This window comes from Pezoporus occidentalis, unplaced genomic scaffold (assembly GCF_034315485.1).
Source record: "Pezoporus occidentalis ecotype Australia unplaced genomic scaffold, CSIRO_AGI_Poc_V1 ctg100, whole genome shotgun sequence".
Classification (NCBI taxonomy): Eukaryota; Metazoa; Chordata; class Aves; order Psittaciformes; family Psittacidae; genus Pezoporus; species Pezoporus occidentalis.
Window position 1 is genome coordinate 1,764,955 of NW_026912780.1, and position 23,016 is coordinate 1,787,970.

A 23,016-nucleotide genomic window follows, 5' to 3' on the forward strand; every position below is an offset into this window, starting at 1 on the left:
TGCAGAAAGATGCTAAATGCACTCTGCAGCTGCTTTTCTTTTCTCTGACTAAACAGAATAAACGTGATGAAACACATTGCACAAGAATAGCAAAAATTCTGGAATATTTGGAAAATATATCTCAGAGAGATAATAAATTTGAAACATCAGTTTGTTGTGTTGTTTTGTTAGGCACCTTTTATATTTTTCCCAAGACTATCCAGTCCAAAGGAGGTGCTTTGCAGTGAAGTATGTAGCTGTAGTACATCATTTTCATCAAAGCACTTACGTAATGATGGAGAAAGTTGCTGATCTGAGAGGCGAGTAATCCAAGTTAAATTCCCAACTCAACCACTGGTTGTCTCTGGTTTTATTTATGCCATTCAAGGTATGGCATTAAAAAAAAAAGAAAAAGTAGGTGTAGCAAATTCTGTCATTTAAACTAGCTGGGAGCATGTGCCAGCACTCACCAGAATTTACCTTTAGCGCAAAGAGCGCACATTCCTCCCATAGTGGAGGCACTTAATACTCTTGAAATTTCAGACCCTTAAGATTTCCCCAGGAGAGGTGCATGCTGTCACATCGCCTGGCAGTAGCCCTGCCATTGTAAGTTACCTTTTGCAAATTCTTTAGAAGCAAGCTGCTGGCCCACAGTGGTGCCATACATGAAAATCATCTAAATTAACATCCTACTCTGAGTAGCTGTCAAATCCATTGATTATGGAGACAGTTTAGGAAGACTAGCATCATTAGGCAAAAGTTAATCTGTATCCTGCTTCCTTAGGAGAAGTCGAGACTCTATTGGACATCAAATTCTTGAGGGCTGTTGTTACAGGATACATTAAAAACCCGCACAGGGAACAAGAAACTTCTACAATTTTCAGTAAAGAAGCTATATAAGGGCAGGAATATATCCTGTCCCAGCTTGATTGAAGGACCTTAATTGGGACTGTACTTGTGATCTAGTCCAAGCTCCTATCCTGACCAGTGGCATCCATTCCACTTCTCTAAAAGTGGTGGAAAGGAAATGCCTGTTTTATGTGTGGAAGACGATAGTTGTACAAGAAATGGGATTCACAGCCTCATTCATCCCTTGTCTGCAGGAGACTGAAATACATATTTCTCATCCTCTTAGAGAGTGACATATACAAAAATAATACTATTCTAATAGGAGTTTTTCATCACCTTTACTTTTCCTATTGAGAGCGACTGTGAGATGCAATTCTATAACTTTGAAATGCATTGAATCAGTGTCCCTTGGAATAGGGATTGGATCTCTTGTGTCCCCTACCATTAAAGCTACATGCATGCACCTCTTCTGCATTAACAGACAGAAATGGAATTTGCTGCATTTTTCAATGGACCTTGTCTTATAGGCAGGCTTGCAAAACACTTCACAGATGGAGCTTCAGAGGCAAACCAAGTGGAGGATTAACCACTTTGCGGGTGTCAGTCAATACAGGATGTGAGCTAGAAGCCAATGGCTTATTCCTGTGGAGAGCAAGCAGCTCCTGTACATGCCTAGCAGCAGAACTTCAAATGGCTTGGGAGCTTTAAAAGCCAAGTCATCAGGGTAAGTTAGGCAGCCCTCAGGCCTGTAGGCTGATGAGCAGAGGTTTTTAGAATCACAGTTCTGTTGCCTTATTTAAAAAAAAAACATGTGCTCAGTTACAGCATCAGTCCATTAGTCTCAGGTGTTCTGCCATGCATCTGTCTTGCTATGGCCAAGCGCTTTTGCATCCTAGTTTTGTGTCTTGGAGATGAACCTGCTGAGCTTCTTGTGGCTCTTACCTCTTTGATACCTCATCAAGCAAAATTCCTGGTTCAGTGTCTTTTAATTCTGTTCTGGTGCTACAGAAGAAGTTTCATCTCTGAAGTGTGTGCAGGGGATGGTTAAGGACTGTACAGCTAGCTGTGGTGCTCTCTGTACTCTATGCATTATGCCATTCTCATTATATAACAATTTGTAGGGCAGCAGGTCTTGTTTCTGTGTATCTTCTCGTTCCCTGTGGCTCTGACATCAGTTCCTAGCAGGAGAGGATGGCTTTTCAGTTGAGCAAAGTGCTATCAAGTGTCTCATTTGCTATTCTGTCATTTTAGAGTGGCAAATATGAATAAGGAACGTATCTGCTGTCTTTTATGAATGTTTTCATTTTTCTGCTACTCTTTGCCTCTGCTAAATTTAAAGAAGCTTGGGGTGCCGTGTCTAAACACATACTTCTTTGCAGCCAGTGTGAACTCCCATGCTGTCACTTGTTGATCATTGTCAAGATATTTCACTTTGTCAGGTACACCAAGGAAGATAAGTTCCATGTAGACAGAATGCCAGATAATAAAGCTGCCTCACAAAAGTGCATACAGAATATGTACAGACTTCTGTCACTCAACATTGAAGATATGTATACTTTCCCTCCTTTTTGAAGAGCCTTAAATTACCATTCTTTATGGATGTTATTCTTGTAGACTCTGTAAAGAACATGCCCTTTGTGCTATGTGCCAGCCTAGTGCCTCTGATACCCTAGAGTGTACAGAGCCAGCTGAAGTGTAGTTAAGGTGCACCAAGGCCACTAAAGTGGCATTAAAAGGCAATTAAAACTTTCCCTATGTTTATGCTGTCATTGCATTCCATGGAGATCAAGGGTTCACTTAAATGTGTGTGGGTTGTCAGATGTGTCATGGGCCTTACAAGAGATCCAAATCTCTTTGGATTATCATCTGGAGACCAGGGTATGTCACAGAACCTGGAATTATTTAGTCATGTAGGTTTAGCAATGCCTTCTGATAAGTAAACATGCTGTTTTGACACGCCACCCATTTTGCTATAACATAAGGCAAACAGATCCTTCACCCAGCATGTCCACAGTTGCATTAAGCACAAATCATGCTCTAATCTGCATTTACTATTCTGAATAGGCTCCATTGAGAGTGTGGATCCCTGGTGTACACTTAAATTTATATGCCTAAATTCAAGCTACATCCCAGTTTTAGATTCCTTTGATGGTCAAGAATAAACCATCTCGGCACTGAGTTTCAGCCATGACTTTAATTCCAGTGCATAGAATGATCTTGATAACACCACAGTGTTATTATCTTTACCCAACTTAAAATTTAAAACATCCCATTTGCTTTCAGATTGTGTGCCATTTTAGCAGCTGCTAAAGTGTCAGCCTTCTTTAAAGCAATTATATAACCCAGAGAAAATTTCTCTGGGCTGGTGCTATTCTTTCCCTCTTTCGTCTTTTCTGTGCACACACATCTGCTAACTCCAGAAAAGTGATCAAATACATTGATCTTATATATCTTTTTACTGACTCACTGTTACTGACTTATCTTTTGCAACAACATGGATGTAGGCACCACTTTATGATGGTAGACTGGAAGCTGCAAAGCTAGGGAAATTTCTCTTTGCCGTCTTACTGTCAAAGATTAGCAGTGGGTTTGTCCCAAATCCCAATTGCAAACTTGTCCTTTGTCTGTAATATTCACAGATATTGGCCCCGCAGGCTTTAGCTATTTACACTTATCCTGTCCATTTCTGAAGCGTTTTTTACTGTTATGTGCTCTTGTGTTTTTCCACTCAGTGTTTTCTTAGATTGCGCTATTCACGCAATGTGGATGCGTCTTGCTATGGTATAAGAGTACAGCAAAGAAATCAGAAGTCTGTTGACAAGATATAGAAAATCTGGGCTGACCATTTAACTGGAACCGAACAGCTGTTAGCCCTCCTGCAGGGTTCAGAGAGGGTCCTAGACAGGAAGCAGACCAACCAATTAATGAAAACTGCTCTAATCGCTAGCTAAAGCTAGGAAAAAGTGGGGATATTTCCACAATAGAAGCAATGTTACTTTTTGTACTGTCAAAATATACGTCCGGGTAACATCCTCAGGCAAGCATGGCTTTTTCGAAAATGTCAGCCACTCTCATTTATATTTAAACTAAAACCTGAACATTAAAACCGGAGCTGGTTTTTTTTTTCTTCATTTTTAGCAGCCAGAAATCTATATTTAAAAAAAAAATCAATTTCTCTTTGTGCTTTGAAATGAAAATAATACTGCAGAGAGCGTAAGAGACACAGGATGTAATGCTAATATTAAATAAAATAGCAGTGTATTTCATTAGTATTTCTAATAAGATAATGAAAGTGCTAAAAATATTTTCCCTTTTTCATAAAAGGTTGTAGGTGTATTATAAACAGTAAATGCACTGAAGATATGCATAGGTTGTTCTTAAGAGTTTCTTTATACTAGTATGCTATTTTAACTCTTAAGTGTTCAAATAGTCTGTCAATTTATGTATTTAATTTAGGCCTTAATTACTTATAGACTAGGATGAACAGTTTGTACTAGGTTTCTTGGATGCTTTCGTGTTTCAAATGCACATGTTTCAAATTACAAAAAGGACTATTAGGGTGATCTGGTGCTTTCAAGGCTTTTCTATGTATTTCGGCTCATCTGACCTTGTTATAAGCCTTCAGGTACTTCTGACGTTCATAAAAACAAGTGACTACATGCAGAATTTCAATTTCCATAAAAAAAATAGCTTATGTCTGGTTTGATATATCTTCTACTTGTTAATATCTACGTTCAGTGATCAGTGCCCTCTTAACATTTTTGGATCTTCTGTACATCAGCCTGCCATGGGTGGCTGTGGCAGCCCCACTAGATGTGATGGGGCTGTAGGAGTTACCCAAGTGGTCTGTTATTCAGGAGCATTGTGCAATTGTTTATTTAGTTTCTGTACACCTGTGATCATGTATAATGCATATGAGATTGTATAATGCGTTTGAGAAATGGAAATAAAAAGGTGAGTGGTTTTTGTATGTGTTTCATGCTGATGAAAAAGATAAAGATATTGTTTGATTTGGGGGGACATCCTTACATCTGACATTTATTGTCATCCCTTCTTTGTTAATGAGTGAGCTTGTTAGGAAGGCAGACTTGATAGTTTTTCACCTTCACAGATGTTACAAAAACAGCATACCCAGGAAGAAAGGGAATTACAAATGTTTCCCAGTTATAAAGAGTCTGGGAGAGTATATCTGGAAGTGGTGTGCTTGCCTGTTCTCACAGTCTTCCCTAGGTATCTGCTGTTGCCTTCTCCTGGAGACAAGACCTTAGAAGAGGAAGACTTTAGGCTAACCCTGTGCAGTGTAGCTTTTCTTGTATTCTTACATCCTTATTTACAATACAGTGAATTTAGATTATCAATGATCTTATTATCTACATGCCTACATGCAGCATTATTAACCCCAGCTTGGACAGAAATGTGGGTTTGTTTTTTAATTGCAGCAGAAAATCTGAGCCAGCATTTATATGCTGTTCAACAGACAAAAAAAAGGATGGTGTTTTTATGAGTGACATACTAGCTGAAAGGTCATGATGTATATAATGAAGTGATATTAATATTTCTACTCAAGAGCATATTAACTTTTTATCTAAGAAGTGAGATGGTGCTGTGCATGGATTTGTGCTAAGAAGATCCTCTGTCCTGATCATATATTTAGATTTTAACAGGACTGCCCCAGAAAGTGGAATCAGCTTGTACCAATCCAGTTGCAGGGATATGGTCTGTTAGGTCCTAGTTATTACAGCGTTTGGTATATAATGTGGTGAGGCACTAAAACACGTTGCTCAGACAAGTTGAGGCTGCCCCATTCCTGAAAGTGTTCAAGGCTAGGACCTTGAGCAACCTGGTCTAGTGTAAGGTGTCCCTGCCCTTAGCAGGGGGCTTGGAACTAGATGATCTTTAAGGTCCCTTCCAACCATAACCATTCTATGATGGTGTGATGCTATGATTCTAGAAGGGGTAGAATTTGAATAATGGATAACACAATGTTCAAGAAAGTTATTATATGCAGCTAGGTCACTTGAGTGCACCCTTAAATAGGCATAACATTGTATAAGCAATGTTTACAGATATCTTAAAAACAAAGATACCACTTGGGAAGCTCAGATATAATTGCTATCATTATTCAATGTGTTATCTCTTGAGGAGAGTCATGTCTTTTTAAACACTATAAAAGACTTTTCGCAAAGGATATTCAGTATATTAAAAGTCATGATTTTTTTACAATGTTTTTAATTCAGCACAAGTAACTTTACCTTCTTAATTATCCTTACAGCATCTTGGTGAACGTGAAAGTAGAATTTAAACTACTGCTTGAGATTTTCAATCCTATGTGTTGCATTATTTAAGCAGAATAGAAATTCTTCTTTTGGATTTAACATATACCTATGAAAACACATAGTATAAATCCAGAAGCAGTGATATCTCACTGAAATTCTACAAAGCTTGCTTATACTGTTGTGTTAAAAAAACATGTGGTTCTATAACTGGTAGAGGGAAAAGTCAAGTGGCTCCATTATCTTTTTAAAGAGAACCAAAAGATTTTCATTTATCTCCATAAAGATTTTGCAAAGTCATCATTTCCAAGAATGCTGCAATTCCATTTGTACAAAAGAAGAGATAAAAAATATAAAATGGTTTATATTTCCAAAAGCCTTACATAATCCTAAAGCCTTTTTCTACCGTTATCTTAGCACCTTCAAAAGAGATATGGGCTGTAAAAACGGATCTGCATTTCCTTTTCTAATTGGAGTTGACCCATCCTGGTCCAGTTTGATGTCAAGACTCAGATAATAGCAGAAAAAGTGATTATGAAAAAACAGGAAATCTTTCACAGCTAGTCATAAGTTTTGCCACTAAAGCAAGTTCTTTATAATTGCATTAAGCAAATGTGTATAGCTTACAGTCTGTGTTCTTGTTTCCACAGTGCATACATTATAACAGACTTCATGGGCATCAGGAATGAAAATTTTATGAAGGTAGCTGCAGTTGGGACTTGGATGGGAGATTTTGTCACAGCATGGATGGTAAGAAATACAATATTACATCTTAAAAGAAAAGAAATGTGCTTGTTGGTTTCAAGGGAAAGAGGAGAAGAGAGAAAACTCAATTTCTTGGAGTATTCAAGTATTTCAAGCCAGACGAGCAGAAAATTAACAAAGGCAAAGTAGCATAAGGCAGGGCGCTTAATTAGCTGGGAGTCCAGCATTAACATTTCAGTTACAATGTATCAGAGCAACAATTCATTTCTTCTGCTGTGAGTGGGAATTTTGCCATTGACTTTTGCGAGGATAGCACCAGTCCTCACCCTCCTTGTTATGGAATAGCACCATGAATTGCTATCTGGTGAAACAGTGAGTAACAGTTGATGGTAAGCAAGTCTAATGAAAAGGATTAAAAAAGAAGAAAAATTAGACTGAAAGATGTGACAAAGATCAATGGACATGAGAGAGAGCAAGCAAGCCAGTTACATCCCAGAATTTGAAGGTATGAAATTATCAGATTAAGTTTGCCTCTAATTAAGGATTTAGAAGTATGACGCCTTCAGTTGGATTATCACTGTTATAAAGGTTCCCTCCTGAAACATGGGCAACCCAGAGATCAGCTTAGTGAAAAAGAACCAGAAAATGACAGCTAACTGGGAACGAAATGAAGCATGTGCACATGTTTTTCTTGTTCAGGAAAAGCATTTCTTAAACACAAAGCAATAAAAAATTGATTCCATTGTATTTTTTAGTAAGATTAGGTTTTTGTGATTAGTGTAGGGAAGAATTTTAACAATTATGACTATGACATTATTTTAAATTGGAGAAAAAGTCCACAATTTTTAAGCAGAATTGGTTTGAATGAATCTCTTTTTTTCCCTAATGATTTATTGATACCTCTGTTTGTTTACTCAGAAGAATCAACATAATTTTAGACAAATTCATTAGCAGTAGGAGCATTGCTTGATGGTGAATGTTTATCACACATCACATGAAAAGTTTTAGAAAAAAAAATCTCAGCACTGTATGTACTTAGTGACTGTAATAATCTCTGATGTAAGCAAAGGAACAGGACAAGGTGGATAAATTTTACGACTGTGATATGTGTTAGGAGAAAACACTGTAGGAATGACTGTAGGATGCCAAGACTATAGTCTGTACGACTGTATGGGAAGTCTTAGTAGGGTCATCCAGTTTTCTGTCAGTTTATCTTCTCCACATATTTTGAACATACTGTACAACAGACAGAAGAAAGAGAAAAAGCATCAAAGATTTTTTCAGCATGTTGTTCATTATGTGTCAGTGGTTTGTCCAAGACAAATTATGCTCTGTGAAATGGTGGCTATGGAAAGCAAGTGCAGAGCAAATCATTTGCCACATACATTATAGTATGGATGTTGCAGAATTGATGCATTGACTGGTGTTAGCAATTGATGTGGATTTCTTATGAATAAAATGCATGGCTACTTCTGAATACTTTTAGCTTGACCCTTTTTCTTTTTGAGATTCCACAGCTTTATCCCACTATCAAAGGAGAGATGCTGCACAAGCTAAACTGAATTAAGAGGGGTCATGTTCTTCATACATGTGTGACATAGCACTCCAGTAGTAGGTTGCATACAAATTGCACTTTATTAGGTAGTGTTCAATTTTTTCAGTTCCTCTTTTCTCACTTCCTTGAGAAAAACTGTTACATGCAGCACTATACAAAGCATGGAAATGGCTGGATTCAAGAGGCATCAGAATCCTAATCCTTTTCTGTGTACTCAAAGCCCTCTTGGGTCTTTTCAGCAACGGAAGCACAATTGGACTGCGGATGGTAGATTACAGTGGTGGATGGAGTTATCACCGAAGAATGAAAGAGCCAGTGTGAAAAGAGGAGACTATTTGCAAACTAGGCTGGTTCTGTTAGCTTTTAGGAACAGGAAAAGGCATGGGATTGGAGATTCAGGATGTTATAGGACATGCTTTAATTGCATGAGGACAATTAAGAGGTTTGGTGATTGGTATTTAGATCTTCAGAGCAAAAGAGAATAGTGAAATTGCTACTGCAGGGCAAATCTATAGGCAAAGCATGCGAATCAGTCAATGGAAATTACAGTATTTAATGGCAGCTAAGCATAGGAACATCAAAAAAGCTACAATATCAGGTAGAGAGGTATTAGTAATAGAGGCGATCGGACATGCAAACCTCCACAAGAGCCTAACTTTGGCAGTCTTATTCTCTATGAACAGAAATTATCCTATTGTTTCTAATCTTTGAATTTGCTTGACTTTTTGCATGTAAAGCTCAGCATGGACTTGATATCAAAGTGACATAAGTCTTCTGTGGGATTATTATATTTTACGTAATTCTCCATTCCGGTTTGTAAATGGGAAAGAAAAGCAAACCTGTAAAGGAACCTTTGCACATCTTTCCCATTCACAGCAATGATTATGTTTTCTAATAATTAAGAAGTTTCTGTAAAGAATCCACCCACCCTTAGACTACAAAGGAAAAGATGAAAAAGCAGATGGAGCCTTCACTTCAGTGCATTTGAACCATACTGGAATTAGGATCTTATTCCGTATTTAATTGGGAACCTTGGAAATAATCAGGAATAAAGCAGAACAGATGGGTTTCCATTATAAAAATGACTAACCGGTAAACAATAATATTGTCCTAGTACAGCAAGGAGAGGCTTAGTAAGTCAGGAAAGTGCCTGAAATGGGAAAACATGTTTTGGATTGCTGATTGTTTTGGATTTGAAGGCAGAAGTGAGCCTTCCACCTCAACATTTTCTAACTCACTGACTAGTTTGGTGACAGGATCTGACTCAATTCCTAGTAAAATCAGCAACGCTCTTTCCATTGTGTATAGTAAGAATGGGGCCATGCCATGGGTGCACAGGAGCTTCTTCTTTGGGCCTCTGGACAGGAACTTCTGCTACTAACATTTGTCTTTGCTGAAATCTGTAGTGTTAGATGTTCTAAATAATGCTGTGAAGAACAGAATGGGTTCAATATACCAACCCCCTTTCTGCACTTTTTCCTCTTTGAAGCCAAGGAAGTATATTCTGCACCTGCTTTGACATGCTCTCCCTCTCTGATAAAATGTGCATTCTGTTCTCATGGAGAGTGCTTTTGAGGAAGACACCATAGGATTGAGCACAGCAGGATAGCTTTGAAAAAAGGTTGGATTCCACCCAGACAAGCCTATAAACTAGCAATTATGGCCACCTTCTGGGAGAATGTAAGAAGGCTGAGGAAGGAGCTGATTCCAGAGCAGAATCTCTCATGATTAGAGTCGGGTGGACTCCTGACCCCTGTCCGTACAATTGAGCAGCCTGCTGCAGCTGTGTTCTTGTGAGGGACACAGCCCTGAGCATGTGTGGTAAGGCACACTCCTACAGGAGTGGATGGCACTGAGCATTGACAACAGAGGGCAGGGTACAATGAGAACCTCCTCTTTTTCACAGCCTCCTGGTGTGGTGCAACTGCCTGCTTTCCTTGTTCTTCCCTGGCAGTGTTGGCGTTTAGACTGTCAAAACTGTTGCTCTCCGCTTTGGGTGATGGCTTTTTTGGCTCTCCACAGACTACATATTGGCCCTGAACTATGAATAATACTTGTATCACATTGAGAGATGTGATGAAGTAAAGGATGATTTAATTTATTATTCATGAAACTAGTATTTACCAAATCTGTACCAGCATGTTCTTTTTAAAAAGGAGAAGCCAAGACTTCTCTCAGCACTGCGCTTTAGCACAGTGCTTGGCACAGTGTCTTAGAGTGTAAGTTGAATCAATGTCACGATTGTTGGCTGTTATTCCTGACACTTTCACTTGATTTCAGTTTTTTTTCCTCGCTTAGGACAATGAAGAACATGAGGACCATTTTTGTCTTTCATCATTTTAGCAGAGGAATTAGTAGGAATTTAGTAAATAGTACTTCCAATGTAGTCTGGATGGAAGGTTGATAGGTCACAGCTTGTTTCACTGACCCGTTATCCAGGACTGACATAGACACATCCTGTCCTCCTGAATGGATATGGAGTTAGAGACCTTCTACCTAAGATTTCTTATCAGGACACAATATAAGCATTCCAGAAGGTTATTACTAAGTGATGAATCCACACCTACTTTTCCTCATTAGTGGAACTGGACAGTGAGCCCATATAAACAAGTTGCCTGGGCTTCTGTGCAGTTTTCAGGCAAAAGAGTCAATTCATTAGGTGAGCATGCCTACACATTGTAACATATAACTTGTGGTAGAATGCTGCTCCCCTTGATAAAGCTTATCTGTCCTGTGAGAAGAATTTTCTGTTCTCTGAGATTTTCAGTGCTCGCTGAAAATGCTCCAGAATATGTACTTACCTGGCCAAATGGACCAGGTTTTCAGTCTTGTAATTCCAGAGGATAAATCTCGCACCACTATGTGTTCTAACTGTGCTAGTTTTGAAAGAAATAGATTTTTTTCTGTTCTTTTCATTGAGATTTCTCTGTTTGGGATTTTTTATCTTCATCCTCTGGTGATGGAGGATTCTGTATTTTCCCATGAGACTAGCATGACTTACATGGCTGGTCACAGTGTATCTAATAGCAGGAGTTGCCTGTGGCTGGCTCATAAATAACACTCTAGAGGGCTGAAGCCTGTCCACATCGTCCTTGATGTTATTAACATCAAGAGCTGACAGGTTTAAGTGAATGGTTACTGCCATACAAGCACACAGTAAGTCTACAGACTCCTAAACCATAACTTTCTGTCATGTGCACCATGCTAGAACTCAGGCTGCATCTGTGAGAACGTAAGAGTCATTCTTGGTCAGACCAAAAATCCATCCAACCTCATCCTGCCTCAAAATGCGACTATGAGCAGAAACCTACCAGGCAAGTAAGAACAAGCCAGTCATGTATGGTAGTGTCCTCTAAAACCTCTCTCCAAACGCATGCAGTTTTGTGTATATAATAACTCTTGATGAATGTCTCTTCCCTGTTCTTGCCTGATCTCGCCTTTAGCCCAGTACATTTTTCAGCATCCACAGAATTATTTGGCAACAAGTGTCCGGAGGTCACTGTATAAGGAGTCACGTACTTCTGTTTGTTTTAACTTGTTTCCTGCTAAGCTAGTTTGATGCCCTTAGGGTTGTTTTTTTTTACTGAAGAGACAACAAACACTTCATCCCTGTATGTTTTCTCCCTGCTGATTATGATTTTGTAGACATATATTATAGTTACTCTAATGCATCCCTTCTTCAAACCGATGATCTCTAGCCTGGTGAGTTGTCTCTCCTACATGCTGTTGCATATATTTGATTATTGCCATTCTTTGCAGTTTCACTATGGCCTTCTTCACAGGGAGATGACAACTGCCCACAGCATGCAAGGGGTGAAGGAACTGTTTGTTTTACAGTGGTATAATAATGTTCTCTTATTTTCTCTTCCTTTCCCAATAGTTCCTAAGATTTGTTAGGAAGGGGAGGTGTTGACAATATGGGGCAGTAAGAGCATGTTTTCATGGTACTATATTTTAATAACCTCAAAATCTTGCTCCTCAGCTATAATAGTCAGCTGAGGGCCAATCATTTAAAAAATGATCCTAGAATTATTTTGCCCCCTATGCATCATTTTGCATTCATCTACAAAGAATTTCATCTGTCACTTTATTGCCTAGGGCCTTACTTCCATGAGCACTTTTCTCAGTTCTTCACAGTCAGCAAGCCATCATCCTTATTACTGTGCATAACTTAATATCATTATAAACACTTCTCACATCACTGCTCACCCATTTTATCAGGTTGCTTAGGAATGTGATGAACGACTGCATCCCTTGCACAAATCCCTGTGAACTCCCCTAATGACCTCCCTCCGTTGCAGGAGCTGTCTGGCTAACCTATTTACCTTTCTGTTCCCTGTCTTTAAGCCAGTTATTTATCCACATAAAAACCTTCCCTAAAGCTCTGACTGTTGGGTTTCCATAGAAGCCTTTGATGAGCGATTTTTTAAAAGCCTTTTAGGAAATTCAGGTTAGGCTATTTCAACCACATCTCCTTTATCCTAGTGCTTTCTTGACCTCATTCAGTAATCCTGTTCTAAAATATTCCCATTCCTGATATTTGCAGAGCCAGTCACTTTGCACTCCTTTCACAGTCTCAGTGCTTTCTGCTGCCATGAAAGAGGTATTCAGACAATGCTGGGTGGCCCTGAAAGTGCTGTTCCCATGAAAGACAAAAATTCTCAGCTGAGGAGTTACGAATGTGTGGGACAGTATGGACTCACCTTCATGTGGCTTGTCAGTAAAGACTGAGCTTTTTTCCTATTAGTTAAACTTTTAATGCTCATTTTCCCTCATTTTCATTAATTTTCTCTGTCCTTTTCCTTCAAAAACCCTTTTGTCTCATGGGCTGGTTGCCATTTTGCAGAGGAAAAAAATTAAGGTGGGAATATTTTGCTTTGCATGTTCTTGCACATAGGAGAATGGTCAGCAAAGCCTGAACACAGCTCTTAATGTTATCCTGAAGATAGACACGTTTTTGATTGTAGTAAGATCTACATTCTGAATACGTGCATGCATGACATGTTTCAGAGAACACGAGCCATAGAAGTAGAACCTCTCTTTCCTGGAAGCTTACATAGTCTATGGATCTCTTAGGCTGAACAGGAAAGGTCTTAACAAGTTTTGTTGTTTTCATAGTTAGGTGGAATATTTTTGGACACAGGAACCAGTGTTTGCTAAAGTCATTCTTTGAATCTGGGCCCTTCTTGACCTTCTTGCTGAGAAACACTTTTTAATTTCCATGCTGTGCAGGCAGTGGGCACAATCTAATTGCTGTAGTTTGGGATAGAACTGTCCCAAATGTACACTTGCTTAGCTCTTCATTTTGACCTTGTAAATGCTGCTGTGGTCTTTCTATATAAATATGAAGCATAATAGTCTAATATACTGTACAGTGTAGGGTGAAGTAGCACATGCATGACACTTTAGTAAACCCATCTTTTGATGTTATCTGCTGGTAGATACCTGGTACCTGTAGATTCTGCTATGTCTGATTTCTTTAGTCATTTTTATAATAAGAATAAATGTTTGCTTATTGCCACTAAAACATTTTTGGTGGCTTGCAAGCTATTGGCAAGAATTTTAACAGTATTTGGTGATACTTACTTTTGACTGTTGCCATTGTGATCCTGAAGACCAGCATTTTATTGCAAAACAGGAAAACAAACTATGGAATGGTTTTGAAGTGCTTGCCTAGTGTCCATTAAGAGAGATTATTCTTGTCCTTGTTTGATCTGAGGCATGACTATCTCTCTATGGCAACATCCTAGAAGAATGAAGGATTCATTTCAACTATGCAGAAACTAGGTTGATATACCTCTTTACTTTTATTTTTTGTCATAATGCGTATGTGTTGCTAGGGTGTGTTCAAACGAAGTGAGCAACCTTGATGCTGCAAATACTATCACGTTGGTGAAAATAGCAGGCACCCTGAACTATTGCGGTGAAAACAGATAGCAGATAGAATGCTAATCTGACTAAAACAAAGAAATCTCTTTAGTACAGGGAAGGACACCAGTATTAAAAATACACTGAAAGAATTTGTAACATTAAAGATAATATATTTTCTGGGATTTTGTATGTAACTTTTCAACTAAAAGAGTAGCCATGGATGTTCACTCTAAATTTATGTGAGTCTTAAATAGTAATTCTTCTGTCTAGGAAATTCTGTTCAGCAAGACACAATATATTGTTTTGTTTACAAGCAGTGAAGTGTCCACCATTTTGATGCACATTCCAAGTAGTTTGGAGAGTCAAGAGTCTTGAATGACTGACACTTTTACTAATTCAAGCCTCTGTCAAGGATTGGGCACGGCAATTCAGATTATGATCAGCGTCAATCTTCTTGATTGTTTCTGTTCCACAGACGTATCAAATGACAAAATGGAAGTGTAACTGATTTTTTGGTGGCATCTGAAGTACTGTGTAGCTAACAACTCTGTTGTACTTCAGTAGTGGAAATTAAACTATGAAGCATGAAGGGGAAGGAGCAAAGTGGATGACACATTAGTAAACTCACTTGCCAGGACTCCACAAGAATGTAACCAGTAACAGTATTTGTGGGAACATGTTTCTTTCCGTTCATAGGAGCAAACACAGTGCCAGTTGCCCTTTTTGTTCATCTCTATTTCTTTGTTTGTCTTTCTTCGTAAGGGCCAGTCCAGTTGCAGAGCCATTTTGTAACTAATGGTCCTGTCTCCAGGTAATAACTCACATGTAAATTCATCAACATGGTGGCTGTTTGCATATCCAGTCATTTGAGGCCTGCTAATTTTGTATTTTCAGTTTTGTGGGGCATGAGTGTGCTCACATCCTACTCTACTTCATGGCTGGTACTTAGTTATATGAGGTGGAGTGTGACTGGAGTCATCTGAGTTCATCCAATCATGCCATCATGTCAGATTGCACTATTATTTATTCATGGATTGATGGTGTAGCCATCTGTTCATATGCTCTAGATTATAATTATGTGCCTTTCCAAGCTTGATCTTTTTTTGTATTCCCCTGTTACCTTTTCATTTGAATTCTGATCAGGCATTGCCAGAGGTGTTACTTCATCCCTATCTCTTTCCGAGCTGGTGAGTTCCTTCAACTCACTGTCGCAGCAGGTATCTTTGTCGATAACCACTTTCTGGGCTTTAAAACATGCACTTGCTATATCTACAGTAAAGACCTCAAGATTTTCTTCAGAAGAAGGTCACAGCCAACTCTGCCTCAAAGCTCAAGAGTAAGAATTGGAAACCCTGAAGTTGGGTGCTGAAATTAATCCTAGATTTACTTCAAAGTAGCCACTGGCAGCTGCTAAGCAAAAACAGCTTTAGGAGTTCTTTCACATAGTGCAAGATTTCCCCCACTATTTTTTTAAGGACTGTGAACTCATACACACATTTTTTTGTGATTTTGTACACCCATTTCTGTGCTATCTGGATCCCTTTCTCAAAAGTACTGTTAGTTCTGCTTCTGCACTGGGCAGCGCGGTTGATGGTGAATGGTTTTACCACAAGAACAGGGCTGTTTCATTCTGTTCCATTATCTGAAAATCATCACACGTTCCCAGTTCCGTTCTCAGTCAGGTTCTTCACCCATTTTCAGATCTCAGTCCTGACGATGTGACGTTTTCTACTGGAACCAAAAGTCTGCAGATTGTCCGTCAAGGTTCACTTTGGCAGGTGAAGGTAGCAGTCTTGACCCAGTAATCTTTAGGGGGAGAGCAAATAGTTTCTTCTACCCTGCTAAACATAATGTTCTGGTGGAAGTAATTAAAATGTTCTCCATTGGTGACTTGAGCTGGGTGCTGAAGTCTCCTGTGCGCCCAGTGCTTCAGCCTTGGCACTTGTTCACTGCTGTATCTTTTGATGGAAGTATCTTTTTTTGGATACTTCTTCAGTAAAGTGTATGAGATACCAGTATACATGGATGTTTCTCTTCTCCAGTATGAATATTCTTCCCGGATATGATACAAAATAATTACAAAACCAACTACAAAGCAACTTGTTATTCTTTGCACTCTCAGTTTCCAACTTCTACCACAGTCAAAGAAATTAACATACATTTTGTTCCCCCCCTTCATCTCATATTTTTGGGCGTAGCCATCAAGCTGGATGTCTTTTTTAAGCTGACAATGCCAGAAATCCACATAATGTTTTTGAAGAACTGACATATCCAAAAAGTTAAACCCTGCTTTTTAAGACTGACCATCATGAATGATCATGGTGACAACAAGCTACCTCTTACAAGACTGCTGTGGAGATGCTTCCTGTCATTGAGGAACACAGAGGGACCTCGACATGCTTGTGAGGTGGGCTGATGCCAACCTCATGAAGTTTAACTATGCCAAGTGCAAGGTCCTACAGCTGGGTCGGAGCAATCCCAGGCACAGGTACAGGTTGGGCAGAGAAGAGATTCAGAGCAGCCCGGAGGAGAAGGACTTGCGGGTGTTGGCTGATGAGAAAATGAACATGAGCCGGCTTCAGTGTGCGCTTGCAGCCCAGAAAACCAACCGTATCCTGGGCTGCATCAAAAGGAGCGTGACCAGCAGGTCGAAGGAGGTGATCCTGACCCTCTACTCTGCTCTCGTGAGACCTCACCTGGAGTATTGTGTGCAGTTCTGGTGTCCTCAACATAAAAAGGACATGGAACTGTTGGAACAAGTCCAGAGAAGGGCCACGAGGATGATCAGGGGACTGGAGCACCTCCCATATGAAGACAGGCTGAGAAAGTTGGGGGTGTTCAGCCTGGAGAAGAGAAGGCTGCGTAGAGACCTCATAGCAGCCTTCCAGTATCTGAAGGGGGCCTATAGGGATGCTGGGGATGGACTCTTCATTAGGGACTGTGGTGATAGGACAAGGGGCAGTGGGTTAAAACTTAAACAGGGGAAATTTAGATTGGATATAAGGAGGAAATTCTTTATTGTGAGGGTGGTGAGGCACTGGAATGGGTTGCCCAGGGAAGTTGTGAATGCTCCATCCCTGGCGATGTTCAAGGCCAGGTTGGACAGAGCCTTGGGTGAGATGGTTTAGTGTGAGGTGTCCCTGCCCATGTCAGGGGGGATGGAACTGGATGATCTTAAGGTCCTTTCCAACCCTAACTATTCTATGTTTCTGTGATTCTATTTCAATTACAGCTCAAGCTGCAATTTCCAGCTGAAAATTGTCTATGCTCCTAGCATTGTCCAAATGACCATGAAGAGCTATCGTTATTCTTTCATAAGGCTTTATGCCATATACAGCTGCCCATAATTGATGTTCTAGTTAATTGGGTAGTCTCACTGTTTCTGTATGTGCTGCTTTACTGCCCAGCCTCAACCACACTCTAAGTAACAACTGAGGGTAAAAAGGGGTTTTCCTGTAACTGGAGTTCTTTAAGATGAGTGGGCCTTGTGTTAATTAATTTTCCACATTTATTCTTACCTCTCCTGAACTGTTTCATCTTGTGTTTGCAGATGATGTAGATGTTATTTAAACATTAGTTATTTTGGATATCCTGCAGGCAAAGAGAAAGTTAATGGAGCTGTATAGAGCAGCAGTGTGCTCTTTCAGAAATATCAGCTCTTTTACACTGCCATGATGATGTAGCAATAGTTTAAGTTCACATATGAACTGAATTGTTTTGAATAGTCGTGTGGCTGGTTATTAACCTGTTTTCACTTTTTAGAAGCTGAAATTTTTTATATAAAAGCAACACTTGGGACTGCTTCTAAAGAGGTCTTAATAGAAGGACAAAAATGTTAGTAAGTAGAGAGGATTGTAGTTGCCCTCCAGAAATGGAAATAATTTTCCATTAGTTTCCTGATTAAGGGAAAAGAGGAAGAAATGCATTTTTAATATTTGTTTTCTAATTAGCCTAAGTTAAAGACAACATAAACATGTTATCTGTATACATGCTGTTCTTCCATAGTTCTGGGTGTAGGGTCATGGAAAAAATCCAGCTAACTTGTTTGTTCCAGTGAATTCAGGAATTCAGTATTGGAGAAGACCACTCATTCATCCTCTGGTCATTGTGAGATGCTCTCGGTGAAAGTTAACGCAGTACTCTCTTAAGGTTTCTGGGAGGGTGAAAAAGCATGTGAAAGCGGATGCAGAGGTACATTTTCCATGAAGCCTTCAACAACTAATAGTTGCTGTCAATGGGAGCCACTGTAGAGCTTACTTGTTCCAACTGCCTAGGTGAGCTTTTTATGATCAAAGCACGGAAAATATTTCCTCCTGGGAAGTGAAAGAGGCAAAAAGCAAATCATATAGGAGCAAGGTGCATCTTTTCTTCATTGGGGTGAAGTGGAGCACAGGCAGAATGGAGAAGGCTCAGGAGCTTCAGGAAAGTGAAACAGATGTTTACTGTTTAGATGCTACAGGTTTAGTATTGAATGCCCTGACACAAGCTGTGTTCCTGAGAATCTGGATCTCTGATTGGAAAAGTGAAGTGAAATCTCTTTTTTGATGACATTTATTATGAGATTTTCTGATATGAAGTTTAAAACAGCGCTGTCTCTTGTGAGGACTTCTAGGATTACAGCGCAGGTCAGATTCTGTGTTAATGCATTGCAGCTGGTTTCACTATTTAAACACAGAAAGCCTGTTTCCTACTTCTGTGTTGTAGTGCTCCCTTATATCATCCAAAACCCCTTGAAAATCAGATAATGCAAAAAGTAGATTTCTGTCAAAGTCTTCAGAAGATCTATGGCAGCTTGCCTGGGGATCCTCCGTGGGCACAACATGCCTCACTGATTTTGCTAGCCAGTGATGGTTCTGTGATGCCTTTTTCCATGTTACATGTATGCCTGTGTGTATGGCATGAGGAACTGGACTATTCCAGACATGGGGGAATGTGAATTGGCAAGCTGAAAACTATCCACCTAGATTATGATATAGTGGTGTCCTTAGAAGTTAAGGTGACTGTCTTCTGACTATGATGAACATGAAACTGAGGCCAAATTCTTGCTTCCTTTTTATTTCAGACTTATCTGTGCATTTTATTCTGACAATATTTTTTTCTTTATAATTCCAGAACAGTGACAATAGCTGTTCTGAAATCCCCAGTGTTCTGAGATGCTTTAAAAATGCATGAAAGATCATGTCAAATATTTATGGGAGCTATTCTGTTCTCCAAATGTTGTAGATGAAAGATATGGCTCCATCTTTTTCAAAAGGCAAGGTGTATGGGAGAAGATACATTTTCCTGCAGCTCAAATCTTGTCCAATTGATTTGTTTTGGATATTCAATTAGCCATACAGTTATAAATCAGTGAGACTCAGGGTCCTGTATTTTCCTCTTTATCAGCCTCCTTTGCTCTTTTTCATGTATTTGGTTCTTGATGGTATTTATGCAGCAGATCTTGATATACCTTGGTTACATGTATTTAGAAACTGAAGTCAGAGTACCTATAAAATAAAGTGACTATGCAGCAATTCTGCATTCTGACATGATGTACTTCTTAGAAATGGTGTGAACGAGTGGGTGTCAGAAGTGCTGCAGAAGTGGGACTCTAGAAATAACATGCTCTTACTGAAGATCTTTGAGTACAGATGGCAAACGTGTATATTGTTGAAGTCTCTAAGATGGACACTTCCTCTCTGGAACAGTCTGGTTCTGTATGAGACTGAAAGCACAAACCTTTTTCACTGACTTGCAGAAGAAAATAATTTTCTTTCTTTATAAAAACTGAACTGAAACTAAAGCCATTACCTCAGTAAATCTGCCAAGATGTGCTATCAGAAGCTTTATAATGGAATGAGAAGAGGTTGTTTGATAACTATTATAAAATGAATATTGAATTGACCATACAAATTCAGCTGAAGTTCTTGAGTGGGTTAAATATATGTTGAAATAAGAGCTTATATATCCACAGGGAGAGATTAGCAGCAGATGGCAGTGGTACACAGCAAAGCATTTCTTTAATTCTGAATTCCTTCATGGTCTGTAGAATGAACTATTAGAAACACTGTAAAGGAAAAAAAAAATGTATGTTTTATTATGAAAAGTGTATCACAGCACACTTGCCTAACAAACTGATGTATAAGATCCATACTTCTCTACAAAGGAAAGCATGGTTGAAACTGGTTAACTAAGAAGAGATTATTGCTAGTTTTAGAATGCATTATTTTGAGGGATGAGCGTTCACATGATAAACTTTATTACAAGCTTGGAAAAAGCTGGAGGTGCATCTGATGCCTATTTCCCTTCTGTATAGGCTTATGTCTTGTTTTTTGATGCTTTTCTTTTCACATTCCTTAGAATGTAATCACCATAACCAAAAATCAATAATAAATTCATATTGTCAGGATTTCATCTCTGATGGTGTTGAAAATACCATCTCTGATGGTGTTGAAAAGACTGTGACCAGAAAGCAATTGTTTAAATGCCCAGGTTCCCAGAATACCATTCATTTTGACCTGAATTATGAAATTCCAATAATGAAAGAAGGTTATTCTCACAACAGCTATGGTACCTTAAAAATGCTATCCCATGTTGCCCCAGGTCAACTCAAGCATGCATTCTGAAAATCAATACAATATATCAGAAGAGCAATTAAGCAAGTACTTGTGTAAATGCAGCAGAGGATTAATTTTCCTTTGTGGTACTGAATAATATATGAATTTGTTGTAATATGGTGTGAGAAGTCTTTTCTTAATCCACACTGCTAAGAAACCTGCATCAAATTGAGTGAAATCACTACTCCACCCTGTATATATGGAAGACAACAGTAAAAAATTGAGTGTAAAACGGAGGAATCTTAGGAGCTTTCAAAATAAGGTTTATGATAGTCTAGCCAGATGGTCAGGTTTCTGATACCCATACCTGTTGTTGTGCTCAAGAAACACTGAAAATCCAACATGTTCAAACACAGTTTCTGCAGAAAAGACAATCAGATAGGTCAGCTTCCAAAAACTGTTGCAAAACCTCAAGTCTGACTCTGGTGCAAATCTGCTGACTGCAGCAGACTGAAAATACACAATTGCTTCTTAAAACCTGAGATATTAAAATAAAAAGTTTCAATGGATTGGAATTAAAATTAATTTTAAAACTTCATGTAATAGAAGGCACTCAGTAAGGTGGTTCTAATCTTGTCTTGCGCTCTTTTTATGGCTATTTTACATTACTTGAAGTGGGAACTTGAAGTACTTTTTTAAATGGATAAAAAGATTGTTGAGTTTCACTTAAACTTTTGTAAGTACCTTTAAAACCTCTATTAAAAGCTATTTTTGTAATTTCTTACAGTACTACGCTTCTCCAAATTACAAAAGAGATCACTGCCTCCTACACTGGCAGTAATAAAAAAGGTTCTGTATTTTGCAGACATTAGGGATTGATCTTTATAGCAGCTCATGGAGATAGGTATGCTAATATGCTTCTGTTTTACAATAGAGAACTGTAGTAAAGGAAAAGGAAAGAGATAAAGCTTTTTGGGGCCAAATTAATCATGCATTACCCACAGCTTCCAAAAAAGTTATACTGATCTTTATATTACTGTAAATGATGGCAAACAGGTTTATTTTGGGCAGCAGATTCTCAGTCTTGCAGTTGAAAATGCTTTGGTGCTTGTCTGGTTCATGCAGGGAACTGGTGATGGAGCTGAGAGAAGAGCCTGCTCTCATCTTTGTATTCATCCCCTTGCTGTTTTTCTCAAATCCTTTAAGTGAAGTTTTCTCTATTTCCATTGATGGCAGCATTCCAGTGTATCTAAAAGGTGTCTGTCTCTGCCAAGACACCAAATAATTTCTTTTATGGAAAATTAAAATGGCATGTATGTGCACTGGGGATACATAAAGCTAAGGAGCTGCTCTGAGTTTTTATTCTAGCTGGTGATTAAAGCATATTATAAGGTTTCTCATCATAAGGTTCCTCATGTAGGTGAAGGGATGCTTCCAAAAGTGGTGTATGCCCTGGGCTGTGCTTCCCTTTCTCCTGGTTTCAGGTGCATATGAACCAGATCATACATGCTTTTTTTCTCTGCAGGTTTGTTCTGTAACCATTTCTGGAGACATCTGTCCTATCTTCTTTTCTGCTTGCATTCCTTTTATGCTTGTGTAACTGTTCCAAAGTGATGGAGTTTATACTAATAAACTGTCTGTGAAGAATCAGGACAGAATTCCACTTCTCTTAATCTGCAATTAGATGGATCATTGGTTGAATTTTTGGCTCATCGTGTAATGCCACAAAAATTGGTTTTACCACCCAACACCCAAATTTTATAGTGAAGAAACAACCTGAGTAGGACTATTAGACAACATAATATCTACTTCATAATGGACAGAGAGCTGTTGGATTGTCAGAATGAGGACAAATCATGTAAGTATGGTAACATCAGTGTACAACTGTCAAACATCCAGCAAGGTAAGGCTCAAGTTGCAACACTTAAAGTGTTGTATTAGGTAAGTCTGTACTTTTCAGGCTGCAGACATATTTTATGCACACTTCCTTTTATCTCTCATAGGCCTCCAGGATATCCACAGCAGATGAGGAATAGGCTTTATACCTGTATGGCTTTACTCTGCCTAACAATAAAGTCCCAAATTATCCATTTACCATGTGGTCTTCATGATAGCAGTAGTAGGGATATTTGTGTTTGGCTTGGGTTAATACTTGACCCAGAGAATGAAGATAGTATTTGTGCAACCAAATGGTAGGTTTGGTGATAGGAATGGTATGATTTGTATTCAGAAAGCTACAGATTTTGAC

General features: G+C 38.9%; 1 protein-coding gene across 3 annotated transcripts in view; it reads left to right on the plus strand.

Moving 5' to 3' along the window:
* TMEM117 (transmembrane protein 117) overlaps positions 1-23,016 on the plus strand; it is a 238,005-nt gene that overhangs the window by 106,353 nt on the left and 108,636 nt on the right. For all 3 annotated transcript variants that reach the window (XM_062612535.1, XM_062612524.1, XM_062612513.1), the window contains exon 4: positions 6,752-6,851. In XM_062612535.1, the coding sequence (XP_062468519.1) occupies positions 6,752-6,851 (100 nt within the window). The remainder of the gene's footprint in view (positions 1-6,751; positions 6,852-23,016) is intronic.